The 19,780-nt window shown below is 40.9% G+C and overlaps 1 protein-coding gene and 2 pseudogenes across 1 annotated transcript; 2 read left to right on the top strand and 1 right to left on the bottom strand.

The window, feature by feature from the left end:
* Positions 1 to 984: 984 nt before the first annotated feature.
* Positions 985 to 1,160, bottom strand: LOC141569808 (U2 spliceosomal RNA; annotated as a pseudogene).
* A 6,024-nt stretch (positions 1,161 to 7,184) lies between these two features.
* Positions 7,185 to 8,556, top strand: LOC109437921 (short/branched chain specific acyl-CoA dehydrogenase, mitochondrial pseudogene; annotated as a pseudogene).
* Positions 8,557 to 17,281: 8,725 nt separating this feature from the next.
* Positions 17,282 to 18,798, top strand: LOC109437919 (small integral membrane protein 10-like protein 3). The gene has a single exon (XM_019717443.2). The coding sequence runs from the start codon at positions 17,466 to 17,468 to the stop codon at positions 17,691 to 17,693; it is 228 nt and encodes a 75-aa protein (XP_019573002.1). The 5' UTR covers positions 17,282 to 17,465; the 3' UTR covers positions 17,694 to 18,798.
* The last annotated feature ends 982 nt before the right edge of the window (positions 18,799 to 19,780 follow it).

Below are 19,780 nucleotides of genomic sequence, written 5' to 3' on the forward strand. Positions count from 1 at the left end.
CCCAGGGAACACAAGGTGGCAGTATATCTGGGCTTACATTGTAATTCTATTCTAACATTGCTACATCCATGACACTTTGAATTTTCTGACTCCTTTCCCAATATCTAATCAGTTCTAGCACGTTCACTTCATCTATTGTGGCCATTGTTTGTCCTCCTCATGCCCCAGTTCCCCAGCCTCAAGTGGCCATCCCAGGAGCATATTAGTACTGGCTCCATGGATCCTTGCCAGGACATTAAACTCTGAGTCATGAGTGAGTGCTCCTATGTCAATGAGTTCTCCCCCTTTCCATCTTTATAGTTCTCTCCCTGGTCAAACCAGACTATCCAAGCGTCCTAAGGTACTGGTTGTCCCAATCTCAGGCCCAGGCCCAGTGCTGCCCATTCCCTGTTACACTCAGTGAATAAGGAAAAGTCAGCTGGGAAACCTGTATATATAGAAAATTCTAGAGCCTCTCGGGGATCCTCAAGAGGAAACCATGGGACCCTAAGAACTTGGAGATGGTGGGGGGGGTGGTCTTGATATTATAATGAGGTAGAACATGTCTATAAGAAGGTTCTGGTTGCCTGGCTTGATTCTGTCACTGCTGGCCCACAACTGACCTGCTCATCTTCCCTGTACTCTGCTCATTGTGACCCTCTTGCTGGTTGTACCACCTTTCCCCCACTCATCCTGAGTCCTCTTCATGTTCACCCTCTTATTGATCCCCCACAGAGAGTCACTAAATCCATTTTGCCCCTGCACTCCCACTTCAGTGGGCACCCTCTTCCCCAACCCCGAGCTGCCCACCGCAATTCCAATCACTGGCCCTCTTTAGCCCTGCGATTGCAGAGGTCCTGTCGGAAGTGCTCAGCTGAACCTCTTTTCCTCTTTCTGCTGTTGGTGTTTCTCTGTCTTACAGCAGCTGAGAACATATTATCACATGATCAGAATGGGTACATTTAGAATTTCAGAACGCTTATTGTACTCAGAGATATGGTGAGCCTTAGTTTGAGCCCTGAGATTAACACTGCAGCAATCCCTGCTCTGCAGTTTGAGTGGGGGAGCCATTATTTACTCACCCCAAAACACACAATTACTGAATGAGCCACCAGGGGGCAACAGCTGCTCTGTTTTAGTAAATTCTACACTTGATCTTAGCCAAAAGGCCGAGAAGCGATAGTAAATTCTAAATACATTAGTTTTGTTTTCCCTTCCTACATATGTTTCACACAGGCATGATTATGCAATTGTTTGTAGAAAATAAAAAAAGCCATGTGACTCTGAGGTGATGATTGCGTCTTTGATCGTTTCTCAGGGACCCTTCCCCTTGCTTCTCCCCTTTGTGTTAATGGTTGCACCGACCTCCAGGGGATGATCAAGGCACTCCTCCCTCCGCTCTGCCTGAGCCTTCTCACATTTGGCGTTTACTGCCCCTGTGTTCCTCACTGTATTTGGTACAAAACTCGGGACCTATGTGTTATGGGCGGAATTGTCTCTGCCCCCAAATTCATATGTTGAAGTCCTAATCCTCTCATAATGTGACTGTATTCTTCTGAGAAAGGGCCTTTAAAGACTTGCTTAAGGTTAAATGTGATCATTAAAGTGGGCCTTAACCCAATTTGACTTGAAGAAGGATCCTTAGAAGAAGGATTCTGGACACACACAGAGACATCAGGGATGCGTTTGCACAGAGGGAAGATCATGTGAGTACACAACAAGAAGGTGGCCATGTGCTAGCCAAGGAGAGAAGCCTCAGAAGGAAGCAACCCTACTGACACCTTCGTCTCTGACTTCTAACCTCCAGAACTCAGGAAATAAATTTTTCTTGTTTAAGCCACCCAGTCTGTGGTATTTTGTTATGGCAGCCCTAACAAACTGATATACCACATAATGTTAACATTTTTCGTTCTTTCCCTCTTTCAGTTTCTCTTTCAATATATAAATATATGTATAGGTATATATATGTATATATAATATGTATGCATAATATATAATATGTAATATAATGTGTATATTATATATGGACATACACAGGGTGCCAAAAAATGTATACACATTTTAAGGAAAACTGTATTAAAACTGTAATACTCAATATATTCTGATAACAAAAGATGAATACAAGTCACGTTTGACTTCTGCAATTACAAGAGGTGCTCAAACTGGTTACCATCAGCGTGCAGACACCTCTGATTATGGCAAACTGCTGCTTGAGCAACGTTGACCAAAGCATCCACTTGTATACATTTTTGGCACCCCCAGTATACATACATAATATGTATAATATTTTATATATATATACATATATATATATACATACATATATATATATACAAATACCCACACATATGTTACACATAGTTACAATTTGACATGGTTTTGTGTCCAGCTCTTTTCAATAATTCTGTATCATATTTATCCCATATTGCTAAAAATTTCTGACAAAATACAATTTTTAATGTTTGCATAGCTAAGTATATGGATACACCATAATATAGCAAACATTCCCAAGTTGGACAATATTAATTTGTTTCTAATTCTTTTAGAAATTTTAAGGAATATTGTAACAAACATTTCTCTATATATGTTCATCTGCTTTTGTGCTCATACTTGAGGTTAGATTTCTAGAAATTGAATTGTATCAAAGGCATGAACATTCTCCAGACTTTTGACAGATTTTCTCAGGTTGCTTTCTAAAACAGTTATATCAATTTCCACTTCTGCTAATAATGGAGCATAAGACAGCTCATATCATTATATCCCCCACTAAAAGTAATTATCATGTGATAACTATTGTATCTGGTGAGCAAAAAGACTATCTAATAATTCACTTCTATTTCCATTTCTTTGCCAATGAGGTGTAGCCTTTTTTATATTTTCCTTATTATTTTTCTTTCATCTTTCCTCATAATCTGTTAATTACCTTTGCATAGTTTTTCCTGGTAAAGAAAATCTATTTATATGAGTCTTTGTTAATTGAACACAGTAAACATTTGTAATGTTCTGGAAGACTTTCTCGATTTCTTTCATTAAATTTATTTTGACATATACATATTTCAAAATGTTAGTTCATCAAAACTATTAGTGTTTTCTTTCTCAGTTGTCATTATACTTTTACTTAAAATTTTTTTCCAGAGACAAGATAAAAATTCACCTTATTATTTTACATTTCCTTTAGGTTTAAAAAAATGTTTACTTGCTTCACAACAGACACACAGAAAAGAGCACAAATCTTAAGAGTACAGTCCATAAATTTTCAAAACTTGAGCCCGTCTGTATAAGCAGGCCCCAGACTGAAAAACAGCATATTACCAGCGCCTCAGAAGTCCCACTTGGGCCTCCTTCCAGTCACTACACATTGATAGTAACCACTATTCTGACTTCTAACAATAATTTTGCATGTTTTTTACCTTTATAGAAATAGAATCAGATGATATGTATTCTTATACATTTGTCATCTTTTGTGATTCATATCCTGTCTGTCATGCAGGGTGTCAGGTTGGGTCTCTAGTCCCGCTCCCCACACAAGAACGCAGGATATGGTGAGGCCAAAAAGGAACACCCGCGGAGCCATAGATAGGGGAGTCATACCACTATAGTCTCACTGGCGCCACACGATCCGCAACCCGCTGTCCACTTGTCTCTGCCAACCACCCTCACTTGCTAGCTGCAATCTGCCTCTCTGCAATCCATAATCCACACTCCACCATGCCACGCCACTACACCACCCTTTGCTAGCTTAGCCGCGGCAGTTATATCAGTGGCTAATGGCTAATTGGTAACAGCCGATGGCCAACTAGTCACAGCTGATGACCATCTACTACCTGAGCCAGCACCTTTCTATGTGTGGCCGAGAGCCTGGAAACTGCTTTCTGGGGCTCTGTTCCCACACTGTCCATTTATCTTCATGCTGTTTAGTATTCCATTATGTGATTAAATACAATTTATCTACGTATTCATTCTACTTTTTCACGGGCAATTGGGTAAGTTTCCTGTTTGGTACTATTACAAAGTGTGCTGCTATGAATATTCTTGAATATGTCTATTGGTAAACATATACATGTATTTGTTAGGTATAGACATTGAAGTAGAATTGCTGGATTATATGGAATGCATTTGTTCAGATTTTCCAAACAGTTTTCATAAGTGCACAAATTTATACTCTCACCATCAGAGTATGAGAATTCTGGCTGCTCCACATTCTCACAAACAACTGGTGTTTTTTGTTGTGTTCAATCTAGCCATTCTTGTGGGTATGTGGTGGTATCACATTGTGGTTTTAATTTGCATTCCCCTGATGAGTAATGAAGCTAAGTATTTTTTCATGTTTATTGGCCATTTGGAAACACCTCACATCTTTTTTTCATGTTTCTACTCTTTTCCAGTCTTTTGTTATTTATAATTATTTTTGAAAGAATTATTTATATACATTAGACACAAATTTTTGTTGGATATTGTAAATATCTTCTTATTATGTGACTTGCCTTTAACTCTATTAATGGTGCCCAGCTGATCCTGGAACCTATTTTCTTCTTCTTGCTGTTGGTGTTTCTCTGTGTCTTACGTCAGCTTAGAGCATATTATCATCATACAGTCAAAGGAAACAAAGTTCCATGAGACCACTCCTCTAGGACACAACCACTTGTCCTACCAAAGGATCTGTGAATCTTGAAAGTTCTGCTTTAGAATTAAGGCCTGCAGTGGCATGTGAGTGAACAACATTCTTCCCTCAGACTAAAGGCAGACAACTACTGAATGAGCCACCAGGGGGCAAAGCTGCTCTAGTTTAGTAAATTCTAATCACCTCTTTCTTATTACAAGTGTTGAACATTTGGAAAATACAAATAAACCAATAGTAGAAAATAAAAATCACCTGATATCCCATACCTCAGATAACCACGCAGAACATTATGGCATTTTCGTTTACATTATTTTTCCTCTCTACCTGAATGTATATAAAATTTTAAATGTAGCTTTTCTCTACATACTATCTTGTTTCTACTTTGTAACAAAATCTTTAAAGATCTTTCCAAGGTGTTATATATTCCTCTAATGGCATTGTAGTTACAGCCTCCCCCAATACTACCCTCTAGCAAACACTGATCTCTCCATTACTTAAGTTTTGTCTTTTGAGAAGGCCACTGTCGTGTGGGGTGGCCTGCGGGGTCTCTGCTCCCACTCCCCACATAAGAACGCAGGATATGGTGAGGCCAAAAAGGAACACCCACGGAGCCATAGATACAGGAGTCATGCCACTATATTCTCGCTGGCGGCTGTGTTGGAGACACAGGAGGCAGGAGCCACACTGTCTGCAACCTGCTGTCCACTTCTCTGCAATCCGCAACCCACACTCCACCATGCTAACTGCAATCGGTGCTTGCCAGCCCATCCACCACCACCTTCTTGCTAGCCCCCATTTTTTCTGGTAGCGTAGCCACAGAAGTTATATTAGTGGCCAATGGCTCACTGGTTACTGCTGACAGACAACTAGCCACAGCTGACGGCCATCCACTACCCGAGCCAGTACCCCTTCACATGAGGCCAAGAGCCTGGAAACTGCTCTCTGGGGCTCTGTCCCCACAGAAACAAACAAACAAAAAAATCTGGGGTAGCAATACTTATACCAGACAAAATAGACTTTAAAACAAAGGCTATAACAAGAGACAAAGAAGGACCCAATAATCCCACTTCTGGATATTGTCATGCGGGAGACCCTGCTCACTGCACCATTTGTCATGCGAGGTGGCCTGCGGGGTTTCATCTCCTGCTCCCCACACAAGAACGCAGGATATGGTGAGGCCAAAAAGGAACACCCATGGAGCCATAGGTAGGGGAGTCATACCACTATATTCTCGCTGGCGGCTGGGTTGGAGAAGCAGGAAGCAGGAGCCACACTGTTCGCAACCCTCACTGCACCGCTTGCAGGCTCAGTCACCATCTTCTTGCTAGCCCCCTGTCGTGCGGGGGACCCTGCTCGCTGTGCCATTTGTCATGCAGGGAGGCCTGCGGGGTCTCTGCTCCCTCTCCCCATACAAGAACGCAGGACATGGTGAGGCCAAAAAGGAACACCCACGGAGCCATAAGTAGGGGAGTCATACCACTATATTCTCTCTGGCGGCATCCGCCTCTCTGCAATCCGCTCTTGCCAGGCAGCCACCATCTTCTTGCTAGCCCCCATTCTTTCTCTTCTCTTCTTTTCTAGCGCAGCCACAGCAGTTATATTAGTGGCCAATGGCTCACTGGTTACAGCTGACGGCCAACTAGCCACAGCTGATGGCCATACAATCACAGTTGATGGCCATTTACTACCTGAGCCAGCACCTGTCTATGTGAGGCCGAGAGCCTGGAAACTACTTTCTGGGGTTCTGTCCTCACAGATATTTATCCAAAGAAATCCAAATGCTACTTCAAGATTACGTGTGCAATCAAATATATGGTGATGGAAGGAGAACTGACTCTGGGTGGTGAACACACAATGGGATTTATAGGTGATGTAATACAGAATTGTACACCTGAAATCTATGTAATTTTACTAACAATTGTCACCCCAATAAATTTAAAAAATAAATTAAAAAATAAATAAATTAATAAATTAATTAATTAATTTTTAAAAAGATGACGTGTGCATCCATGTGTTCATTGCAACATTGTTTACAATGGCCAAGATGTAGAGGCAGCCTGGGTGTTCATCGATGGATGAATGGCTAAAGAGGAGGTGCTACATATAGAAATACTGCTCAGCCATGGAAGGGAATGGGTTCTTGCCATCTGCAGTGGTATGGATGTACCTGCAGGGTAGTGTACTGAGTAGAGTATGTCAGACAGATGCAATGTGATTTTGCTTATATGTGGAATCTAAAGAACAAAGCAAACAATCAAAACAGAAACACACCATAGATACAGACAAAATTTTGATGGTTGCCATATGGGCAGGGTTGGGGGGTGGTTGAAAAAGGGGGAGAGATTAAGAAATACAAATTAGCAGTTACAAAATAGTCATGGGGATCAAAGTAAAGCATAGAGAATATAGTCATTAATATGATAATTACTATGTATAGTGCCAGGTGGGTACTAGCCAGGGGGATCACTTCTTAAATTATATCAATGTCTAACCACTACGTGGTACACCTGAAATTAATGTAAAAAATACTGAATGTCAATAAAAGAAGAAGAGAGAGGAGAGATTTCGAGTAATCAGCGACGCCTCCGGGCCTGCGGCTGCAATGGAGGGTGCTGCCGTACGACTATTGCACGGCTGCACGCTGCTAAGAAGAAACTTCCCAACTTGCCTGTCTTCTTGGAGAACTCCTCCTCGTGTCCTACAATCTTCCCAGTCAGAAGATGTACTCAATATAACATACGATGGGCTACCCTGCGCCCTCCTGCAGACACTTACAGATGAGGAGATGATGATAAAGAGCACAGTTAAAAATTTTGCCCAGAAACAAGTTGCTCCTTTGGTTTCAACAATGGATGAAAATTCAAACATGGAGACATCACTAATACAAAGATTATTTCAACAGGGGTTGATGGTTATTGACCTTGAAACAAAATATGGAGAAACAAGAGCTTCATTTTTTTTCCTCTGTCCTAGTGATAGAGGAATCAGCCAAAGTTGATGTATCTGTGACTTTGATATGTGACATCCAGAACACAGTAATTAATGAGCTGTTTAGAAAACATGGAACAGAAGAACAAAATGCTACCTATTTGACCAAGCTAGCTACAGAAAAAATAGGAAGTTTCTGCCTTTCAGAGGCTGGAGCAGGTAGCAATCCATTTGCTTTGAAGACCAGAGCTGATAAAAAAGGGAAATTATTATGTCATCAATGGGTCAAAGATATGGATTACCAATGCCGAGTATGCAGGGCTCTTCCTGGTGATGGCTAATGTAGATCCCACCATGGGGTATAAAGGAATCACCTGCTTCATAGTAGATCGCTATACTGAAGGCCTGCACATAGAGAAAGCAGAAAACAAAATGGGGATCAGAGCTTCTTCCACCTGCCCATTAACATTTGAAAATACCAGGGTTCCGGAAACCAATATCCTGGGACACATTGGATATGGCTATACGAATGCCATAGGGAGCCTTAATAAAAGTAGAATAGGAATTGTTGCACAGATGCTGGGACTGGCTCAAGGATGTTTTGACTACACTATTCCATATCTTAAAGAAAGGATACAATTTGGCAAAAGAATATTTGACTTTCAGGGGCTTCAACACCAAGTGGCTCACATGGCCACCCAGCTGGAAGCTACATGATTGCCAACGTACAACGCTGCTAGGCTTTTAGAAGCCGGCAAGCCATTCTTAAAAGAAGCATCTATGGCCAAATACTATGCATCAGAAGTTGCAGGACTAACAACTAGTAAGTGTATTGAGTGGATGGGAGGCATAGGCTACACCCCATAGAAAAATACTTCCGAGATGCAAAGATTGGTACAATCTATGAAGGAACTTCAAATATCCTGCTGAACACCATTGCAAAGCACATCAATGCAGAAGACTGACAACCACAGGAGTGGGGCCCCTCTCTGATGTCACTGATGTAAAATTTCAAACTATTGTGCCTTTGGGGGAAGTTAAACACCACAGCACTTGAAGGAATTTAAGTCCTTAGTCTTAGATCTTGGGGTAGACGTTTTCTATTTTATCTTTCCAATCTGCTCAGCTTAGGCACAGGAAATCATTTTTAAAATTTGAGAAGAAACGCATCCATATTTTCTCAAACTCTTTTTTCTAAAGTTCTATAGATATTATTCTAGTTTCAGGGTATATAAAAGTTTCGCTCTATCCGAATTTGGAAAAATAGGGGCCGGCCTGGTGGCTCAGGTGGTATGAACATTGTGCTCTTAATGCGAAGGCCTCCGGTTCTATTCCCACATGGGCCAGTGAGCTGTGCCCTCTACAGCTAAGATTGTGAACAACAGCTCTCCCTGGAGCTGGGTTGCCCTGGGCTGCTGAGTGTTGCCACAGGCTACTGTGTGCCGCCATGAGCGGCCAGCGGCCAGCATGAGTGGCCAGCATGAGCTGCTGTGAGCGACTGAGTGCCTCAGCCGGCGGGAGCACAAGGCTCACAATACCACCATGGGCCAGGTAGTTGTCTCCTACACAACTAGACTGAGAAACAACAGGGGAACTCGAGTGGGCGGGAGGAGGTGGAAAAAGGGGGGGTAAGAATTTGTAAAAATAAAGACATACTAATAGACATGGCTAGTTTACATTCCTATTAAATTTTTATTTTGTGGCATCAGAATAAAAAAAGAAGAAGAGACAGGATAGAGCTTGCTTGCTTTCTCTCTGCTCTCCGGTCATGTGAGGATACAATGAGAAGATGGCTACCTGTAGTGGTATCTAATGGTTGTTTGAATTTGCATTTTCCTAATGGAAAGATATTGAACATCTTTTCATGTGTTTATTTTCCATATGTGTATTCTCTTTTGTGAAGCATGTGTTCAAGTCTTTTGTTCACTTTAAAATAGGTTGTTCTTTTACTGTTGTTTTGAAAGTTCTTTATATATTCTGGGTACAAGTCCGTTGTCAGATACAGTAAGCCTTCACTTGACATAATCAGTAGGTTCTTGGAAACTGAGACTTTAAGTGAAATGACATATAAGGAAACTAATTTTATCATAGGCTAATTGATATAAACATGATTTAAGTTCAACAACATATTTCTGGTCACAAAAACATCATCAAACTTTTAAATAAAGACCCAAAACACTCTTAGAGTGAAACACTGAAACAAATGTGAGCTATATATACATTTAAGAGAGATGAATAAAAATAAGTAAGATCATGATTTTCCAACCCACTTATTCCAGTTCAAGGTAACAGGTGGCCAGAGCATCTTCTGGCAGCTCAGGGCACAAGGCGGTATCCACCCTGGATATGATACCCTTCCATTGCAGGGGGCATCACACACACTCACACTCCGACTAAGACAATTCAGACACGCCAAGTCAGCTCACGTGCACATCTTTGTGATGTGGGAGGAAACCAGTCCCCAGAGACAACCCATGTAGACATGGGGAGAACATACAAACTCCACGCAGACAGTGGCCCCGGGGTGGGAATTCATTTTTTTTTTCTCATCAACTTTACAACAAAACAATGTTGAATAAAACAATGTTATTTGAGGACCTGCTGTATGTGATTTGCAATATTTTCTCCTGGTCTGTGTCTGTTAGGAAAGGCGATTCACCATGGACTGTTTGTGTCCCTGCACAAACTTGCTGGGTAAGACCCTAACTGCTTTTTACCCTGGTCATTTCTCACCTTGAGTGACACACCGTCTCACCCCCAAAGAACAGGATCCCTTCTGCTTGTTATAAAAGCAGTGAACCCCAAAACTCAGTCTCTTCTACAACACAGTCCACTGTGTGTACAGGCACCCATGATGGGCCCTTTGCATCACCCCCATGGGACTTGGGTGTAGGGGGACTGGCACAAACATGCAAACACTCAGGCTCCTACTTTTACAGTGAATAATAAAGTGTCTTGTCTCTGATTCTGTAGCTTTGTGTCTTCTGCCTGCATCCATGAAACACTCACAGGCTAACTTGTTAGTTTGTAAGTAGGATAAAATCTTAGATTTTGCATAGTGTTTGACAGTTTTGGATATAAGGATGGGAGGCTGACAGAGACAGGGATATCTGGAAGAGAAAGGATGAGGGCCCACACAAGCCAAATTAGGTAACATGAGAAGACTTCCTGGGATCCAGTAGAGAATGTTCCTTCCCAAATGGTGGGCAAGTGAAAAGGAGTAAGGCTTTCCCACTGTTCTCTCTCTCTCTCTCTCTCTCTCTCTCTCTCTCTCTCTCTCTCTCTCTCTCTCTCTTTCTCTCTCTCTTTCTACCAGTAGCTACCATAGCAAGGGAAAGGTATCCACATATGTAGGTTATATAGCTTCTAGGCAAGTTTCTCTCAACCACCTACTTTTCCATTTCAGAAGTCACCATTCTCTAGGGCATTTTCAATTATCACAGAAAAATTCATCCAGGCTTTGTTATAAGATTCATCCGTTGGGTACCTTAGTTCTCCAGTTTTATTGAGGTATAATTGACATACATCACTGTATGAGTTTCAGGTGTAAAGGTTTGACTTTTGTATATTGTGAAGTGATTATAACAATAAGTTTAGTTAACATCCATCATCTCATGTAGATACAATAAAAAGAAATGGAAAAAGGTATTTTTTTCTCCCTATAATGACAACTCTTAGGATTTACTCTCTTAACTTTCCTATATATCATACAGCAGTGGTAACTATACACATCATGCTGTATATTCCATCCCTAGTACTTATTTATCTTATAACTGGAAGTTTGTGTCTTTTCACCACCTTCCTCCAATTCCCCCATCCCCCACCCCACCATAAATCTGATCTCTTTCTTTGAGTTTGGTAATTTAGTTGTAATCCCTCTCTGCTGAGTGAGGGTTTTATCATGACAATGGCATTATCATGACAATGGAACAGCCAGCCCTGGAGCTCTGGTTATACAGAATATGACTATGGTTGGTAAGTCAAGGGAGTCACCAAAACTAAAAAAACGTATCAGAAATGAGGATGTACAGCATTAGGTAATGAAAAACATTAGAAGTTCATTTGTTGAGCCCAAGTGGGCAGCCACTTAAAAATAAATGAAAAGTCTTGTTTACTGATGCCCAGCTGCTCTCCCCCTCCATCTTCCTCTACTAGGATTTCAGCTGCTTTAAAGAACAAAAAAAAGAGGATGCAAGTTCTCCTGCGGAGGCACTTGAACTTTTATGACTTGGAAACATGCATCCGTGTCATCATCCTTCCCGGTCATATGGCAGGAGAGGAAGCTAGGCACAGAGGTGCCCACTGGCCTTTAGGTCTCCAGGGCGGATCTGTGGGACTAGAGGAGGCAGAAAGGAAGACCCCCTGAGCCACGGAACTCTGGGAGGTACAAACCCGAGGAGGCAGATGTGCATGTACCTCCTGGGGCTAGAAGACAAAGGAGAAAAAGCCTCCAGCCATTTCCTTAGGCTGGCCTCTCGCAAACCTCTCCCCTCCCCCTGTTCGATCACCCCAGGCCCGGAACTGCCCAGAGCTGCTGTTGTTAGTTTCTGAGGTGCAGGTGTTAAATTCCTTGGTCTGTGTTCTCAGAGGGAACAAAAAGAGCCTGGATTCAACTCATAGGGTTTTAGTAAAACTCTCAGTGAAAGAAAACAGTTCAGGGGACCTTGTGGATGGGGCCCTCTGTGCCAATTCAACATACTGTTGTTGTAAAATGTATAAGGAAATTGATGTGCTTAGTGCTTGTACTATAAATGCTCATAAAATGTCAGAGGAGTGTCTCCCACTCAGGGCACTGACACAAGTAGAGAAGTGCTAGTTGGACAAAGTTCCCTGCTATTGCCACCAGTGTGTGTGTGTGTGTGTGTGTGTGTGTGTGTGTGTACGCGCATGCCCTCGCACGCGCGGGGGTGGTGGTAAGGGGGGTGTCAGCATTTAGTGTGAGTGTCTTTATCCTCTGATGTCCAAAGCTTCCACTGTATAGGTGATGTCCTGGTGGTTGGCGCATCACATCAACAACCCTGACTGTGGGTTATCACACTCGTGCTCCATGGGCAGAACTTAAGGCTCTTCTCATAAGTTTGGCCAATCCGCCCCTTGATGAAACTTGTTACATTTTCACTGACCCTGGGGCTGTTGCCAATGGCCTGCCTACCTATTGGATCTGCCACTTGAAAGACTGGCAGATTAAAGACACCTCTCTTTGGGACCATAAACTGTGATAATAAAATGTGAATGCTGATTGGGCTGCCTAGGTCACTCACAGAGATGTCCACAGTAAAGGTCTGTTCTCTGATGAGACCAACTAAAATCAAGCTGCTGATCAAGCCTGTACTGCCAAGGTTGCCATCAGACATGGCAACACATCTGCCATCAGGAACTAGGCACAAAGTAAAGGACTCTGTTTCTGATGCAGAAGTCAATACTGTTATTCTTGCCCAAAGTTGGCCTGTTTATCTTGCAATAAAGAAAGCCACGTTGCATAGAGCATTGATCCTTCTCGCCCTGACAGATTGACTACATCCAACCTTTGACGGTCTCCCTCACTGCTACCAATAATCTCATCACCTTTGATACTTTCTGAGGTCACATGTTGCTGTTCCGGTCTCATCAGCTGACTCCCACCACACCATTGTGGCTTCTGTGAGTCTTGCCTATACCACGCTTTCAGCTCTCCAACCCATTTACAGCTTGACAAATGGTGCACCTTTTTAACTTGTGTCACCCGGTAATGGGCCAATAGTCAAAGTATTTGATGAACATTCCACACTCCCCTAGGATCTGATATTGTTGAGCACTGGAATAATTTCTGACTCTACTTCCTCTGGGTCCAGACACCTTAGTAGGGCAATTTGGTCACTGAATGCAGCTGTCCCCAGAAAGGGATCTCTTTGCAATGATCAGGATGAAAGGTCTGGACTCAATTAGGGGGTGACTGGAGAAAAGGTGAAGTTGGGATGGGACACACCAATTATGTGGCAATGGAAAGAAAGTGCCAAGCTCAGTGCTTTGGGAGAGAATACCTTAGACTTCTGGAAGTGCACAGCGTGGAGGTGGGGGGAGCAATTAACGCTGTCTTTGTCTCCTAGATCCAGCATTGCCACCTGAGTCAAGGAGCAGCTGCACTGGCAATCCGAACTGCTACTGAGTTTGTAATGCCCTTCCATGTGCTATGAAACAAGAAAACTCATGTGGCTATGACTGGTCTGGAACTATTTTGTTATTCCTGATGCCATCAGTGGCAGCTCCTGAAAGTGAACATATATAAACACATGATTCACTGCAATGTTGTTTCAATCTAATTCTAATTCATATACTTCTCTGACACCTGAATGGCCTTGGGTTATGCCACATATCAAGTTTATGATGTTCAGATGATAAAATGAGGCTCAAAGAAATGAAATGATCAAACCAGCCACCATTTTAGAAAACAATAAATTTGTGAGAAATGGACAGAACCAAAACAAAAGTTAATGCTCATTAGAAAGGAATCTAAGAAAGTTTGGGTTTTCATTAATGAGGAATTTTATACAAAGTACTAAAATAGAAAAGTGGTAATAAGATTTGATTATATTATAGTCTTCCATGAAAATGGCTTCCACGTCTGCTGCAGCCTTTTTCAGAGATTCATTTGGGCTGTGGTGCCCTCCACTATGATTTATTCTTCAGTTTGAGCTAATCTGCATTCATTCCAGGAATTTATCAAACTCTTTGGTCCACTACCTCACCCCTTCCACTAATTTTATGAATGAATTTACTTTGCACTTTTAAATAATTATTTCTATTTGTTTTGAAGAGGTAAACACCTGTATTCAATTCAGTGTCTTCTACAAAAGCCTCTGATTAAATTTAAATCTATTATCTCTAGACCAATATAGCAGTTAAAAATATATTCCTCCCACGTATATTAAGAGCGGGTGACTCAGATAGAAGAATCAGGTATATGCACTCCATTGTGGGAAAGAAGAGCCAGAAGACTTGTATAATAATTTTGGCCTATTATTACTATTTTATATTCAGTGTGGTGTGAGAGAGGAGGATTTCTTTTGCTTAATGCATTACCTTAGGCTGTTTTGTCTATGCGTCTAGGGTTATGGTTGAGATTTTTGTCATTTTCTTTTTTTTAATATTTTTTTAACTCTTATTGGGGAACAGTGTGTTCTTCCAGGGTCCATCAGTTCCAAGTCATTGTCCTTCAGTCTAGTTTCAGAGGGCACAGCTCACCATCCCATGTGGGAATTGAACCGGCAACCTTGTTGTTGAGAACCCATGCTCTAGCCAACTGAGCCATCATGCCACCTGAGATTTTGTCATTTTCAGGCTGTTTGTGCTGTTCTTCCTGCCTTAGGTAAAAATTTTAACATAAAAATGAGCAAAGGGGCCAGAATCTGGGCAGCTTGAGGAGCAGGGAGACACGGGGCAAAGAGAGGAAGGCTCACTAACTCTCCTTTTCCTGTTTGTTTCCAAGCCCCTGGGGTCTCCAGGACCCTCTAGTAGTCTTGTTAGTTGTAAACCCTCCATCTCCCTTCCAGTCATCCAGTCCACTGGCCCTCCTTCCTTTTGATGCCACTATGAATGACCAATAAACAAAATACTCAGCCTCATCAGTAGTCAAACATAAGTAAATGTAAATAATTGGACTAAATGCCTTGCTTTTATATTAGTGGTAATAAAATAATATATAATAATATGGGTGAGAGTATAGAGAAACAGCCTCAGACATTGCCTGAAGGAGTGCAAATTGGTACAACCATTTTTACACAGGAATTGGAAATACTGATTAAAATTAGGACCGCAAAGCTTTTGACAGAGTAGTTCCTTTCATACACATGTACAAAGATATATACACATATAATTGATGTCTAAACTTGCCAGGAATCCAAATATGCAAATTAAAACATATCTTTTTCAGCTATCAGAATGTCCAAGACTTAAAAAGAACATCCATGCCCATTATTGGAAAAGTAGAGGGTGTTCATGGATACATTAGTATAAGCTGTGTGGAAGGCAGTGTGACAATATGTATCAGAATCCTTAAGCAGATGAAAAAAAAACTTTTTCCAAAAATGAATTATTTTTATTTTTGCTTTATACATTTATTCTCTTATTGTTAAAAGTAATCAGATGAAAACTTTTTGATCCAAGATTTCCATCTCTAGAAATGTATTGCAGGGAAATATCAAAGAAATAAACAAAGATATGCATACAAGAATATTGTTTTCAACATTATTTATGATCATGAAAAATTTAAAACCACCCAAATATCCATCAGTCAATCATTGGCCATCCACAAGGAATAATTAATTCACAGCCCCTAAGGTATCAATATGGAAAGATATACAAGATATATTATGTTTAAAGCAACATCAGGGTAGTGTGTTTGTATAACTCCATTTCTGTTTTATGATTTGTGTGTGATATATGTATATATGCCTTGCTTATCAATATATGTAAAGAATTGATAAAAACACATATACCAATCTGTCAATAATCTTTCTTTCTGGGGGCTGTGATCTTAAGGCTTTTACTTTTCTCATAATATACAGAGGGTGCAAAAAAATGTATACACATTTTAAGAAAGGAAAAAACTATTAAAATTGTAATACTCAATAAATACCGATAACAAAAGATGAATACAAGTCATGTGTATACATTTTTTGGCACCCCCCGTATATTTGTTTTAATGTTTTATGATCAATAAATCTAGTGAAAAATTAAGAAATTTCGAAAAGTCGCTCAGCTTCACTGATAATTTTAAAAACGCAAGTTAAAATTATATGACACAATTATTGCCTATCGTATTGGCAAAAAAAATTCCAAGATTAACACACGATGTTGTATGGAGCCCTGGTGTCTATAAACATTTTTGGTCGACCATATGTATCAGTAAAACTTTTTGACCTGGCACACTAAATATATGTTTACGTGATTGTTTTTACAAATAAAGATGGGATCATATTATTCATACCCTTCTGTCACTTGTAAATTTATGTGTACAAAGATGTCACTACCACAATTTTTGGCATAGGAAAAATTGGAAACATTTAGAATGTCCATCAATAGGGGACTGGTTAAATAAATTATTGAGCATTTTTAGTCAACATATATAGGTGAAATAATCAGTCATCAAAGAGAGTGAGATAGGTGGATATTATTGACATGGTAAAAGCAATGTATCAACATATCAGTACTGGAAGTATATACAGGAAAGGAAATCTTAATCACAGGGGGGCGGGATGGGGAAGGTGAAGCTATGCAAGGAATTTGGTTTCCATTGTTCTAATTGTTTGTGCTGTTGACAATGTCTAAAAACTTGTTTGTATAACTTTTCCTATTGAAGGAATACTGAAGATCTAGAACAAAACCCAAAAAGTCGCATGAATCATGAAAACAGAATGGACACATTTTTTAGTTCAGAAAATTAGGTTTTGTATATTTGTACTTTTGTAATAGCTCACGGCTGAGGATTGAAAAAGTTCTTAAAGAGATTTGAAGCAACAGGAAATGGGTTCAAGCATCTAAGCTGCTCAAAATCATGCTTTTGAAGGAGATTCTCTAACGTTTTAAGCAAATTTCTTTTGGCTTCCGTTAAAATTTAAAAAATAAATAAATAAATAAAAAGGACCACCGGCTTCTGGAAGTTAGATCTCGCGCGTAATCCGCGCGCCCCTCCCCCTCCCCCTTGCGTCCATCCCCGCCTTTCCCCGGTGCCCCCTCCCCGTCCCGGGACTCGCGGTCTCTGGCGCCCCGCCCAGCCCCGCCCTGAGGGGCCCAGACACAAACTTAGCCCGGTGGGCCCCCGCGATCGCCTTGGTTAGAGCTCTGCAAGGAAAGGAAGGCCAGCCAGCCGACCTTCCACAGAGGTTCCCCCGCGTCCATCTCTGTCCGTGGGTCGGTGGGTCTGCAGAGTCGGCTGGAGACCCTGTCCTCTGGGCACTCTATGGGAGGCTACATCAGACTGATGGCGGCGACGACTGGCCCGTCGGGCCTGGCGGTGTGGCTGTCGCGCTGGGCCGCGGCCCGCAGCTCCTACCGCACCTTCTGCAAGGGGCTCACGCGCACGCTGCTCACCTTCTTCGACCTGGCCTGGCGGCTGCGAATGAACTTCCCCTACTTCTACGTCGTGGCTTCGGTGATTCTCAACGTCCGCCTGCAGGTACATATTTAGCGCAACTACCTTTGTGGCAGTCACGGCCCCCGGCAGGATGGCTGACTTCCATCCACCGGCTCACCTGCCCCAGAGCAAAACGACCAGCTCGGCTCGCGCACGCAAACTTGCCGGCCTGTCTTTCCCATGCCTCATCTTTTAATGTAAATGGGCGGCTAGAAATCATTCTTTTCGGAAAGTCTTCAATATAACCAAAAAAGCCTGAGATATAATGAAAAGTTGACTCTTGAGGAAATACATAATTCAAGGAACAGAATAGAACTTAAAAATATGAAAATCCTCAGAAATATATGAGAAATTCTTGCATCCACAAAACAGAAAACCTCATGAATTTTAGGAAATGACAATGGGAACAGGATGCCTTAAGGGGAAACAAAAAGAGGAAATATTACAAACATTCAAATAAAGATGAACTGTACAAGAATGGTCCAAATAGACCAATTTCCAAATTTGAATAAGAAGTGAATTAAGTTCCAACTGAATGGATTGAATTCTAAGCAATAGAGGGATGGCGTTAAAAGCTGGATGAAATTAGTAACATGATCTGGAAGTCATACATTTCTTCATCCCCAAAGAAGAAACAACGGTAAACAGCAACTACAGGAAAACAAACATTTCAAACTACAAGGAAAGCATGCTTCAAATAGGAAGGAACGTGAGATTTGAACTGGTTTTTATAAAAGGGAATCAGCTTCAACTCTCTGGCACGTGGATCAAGCCTACAATCACAGACAAGAGAATCCAATCATAGCATTCAACTTTGCTATTCAGTGAACAGTATTTGAGCATTACAATGGAAATATTAGTTATGGTTTTCCATTTTTGGAGTAAATCTCTAGGCAAAGCAGGGAAGACTTAATTACCATTATAGAACACAATGGGAATATTATCAACTTTGAGAGTGCACAAGTACTGGCAGAGGGGAGGAAAAGGAATAGCGGTGTTATTCTCACGAGGTGGGAAGTCCTAATACTGTCTCTAGTTCAGTTATCTGGGGAATCACTTTGTAGGTTATATAAATGTCTAATCACTATGCTGTACACCTCAAACTAATACAATATTGTATGTCACTGTAATTGAAAAATAAATACATTTATAAAGTTTATTGATTATATTTATGAGCAAAGTAACCAACAGAAGAGTTAAAAATAGTGACACAACCATATGGAGTGGGGAGGAGAGTGGGGGGGCAGCAGGAAGTCAGCAGAAAATGCCACATGTCATCAAGTTAAGAAATAGTAATAAAAGCATATTATTAAAAATGGAGGTAACCACTAAAGAGTGTAAAAATTTGCCTCTGGGTTGGGGAATCAAGAGTTGAGAGGGATGGGCAGGGACTTACTGCTTTTCATTATATATAAGCCCTTTGTACTATTTGATTTTTAAAACTATATGTGCATGTATTGGTTTGATTAAAAATTAAAACTTACTAAATAAATTCACTGCAATTAGAAGGAAACGGGGGGAGGGGGGAGTTGGGGAGTGGCACATGAGGCCAGGTAGATTATTCCTATTTTTCGGCAATAGTGTATGTATATCCTAGAATGTTTCTGAATGATCACACAAGAAATAATTTCCTTGCTTTCTAAGCAAACAATAGACCATAAGGAAATACTTTAAAACTAAAAACAGCCAGTAATCTTCAGGTAGCCCAGAGGTTCCTCACTCTTATGAAAGGTTGCATGAGTAAATCTCTACAATGCCTCATAGTTAAGGTAAAACAAGAAGACAATATGTGATTCATTTTTCAAAATTTAAAAATTGGACGAGTGCCCCATGATGTTTATGCAAGGTTCTTACACTTTAGTATTAGTCATAATAGCAAAACAGTGGAAATAAGCTACATGTACAACAGTAGGAGCTTGGCTAAATGAAAATAGTATGTCTATATAATGGAATACTTTGTAGCCATTAAAAATAAGGAATTACATTTTTTTAATGTGGAATGAATTTAATAAATGAGCCAGAGAGAAATAGATATATATTACATACATTACATTCATACACTCCACTTAGTATAGAGAAATAATACTTGGAAACATCATTGCACACTTAAAATAATCCATGCGATGTCCTAAACGCTTTAT

The sequence above is a fragment of the Rhinolophus sinicus genome, chromosome 18 (genome assembly GCF_057876585.1).
Source record: "Rhinolophus sinicus isolate RSI-liver-muscle chromosome 18, RSI-T2T, whole genome shotgun sequence".
In the NCBI taxonomy this organism is placed as follows: Eukaryota; Metazoa; Chordata; class Mammalia; order Chiroptera; family Rhinolophidae; genus Rhinolophus; species Rhinolophus sinicus.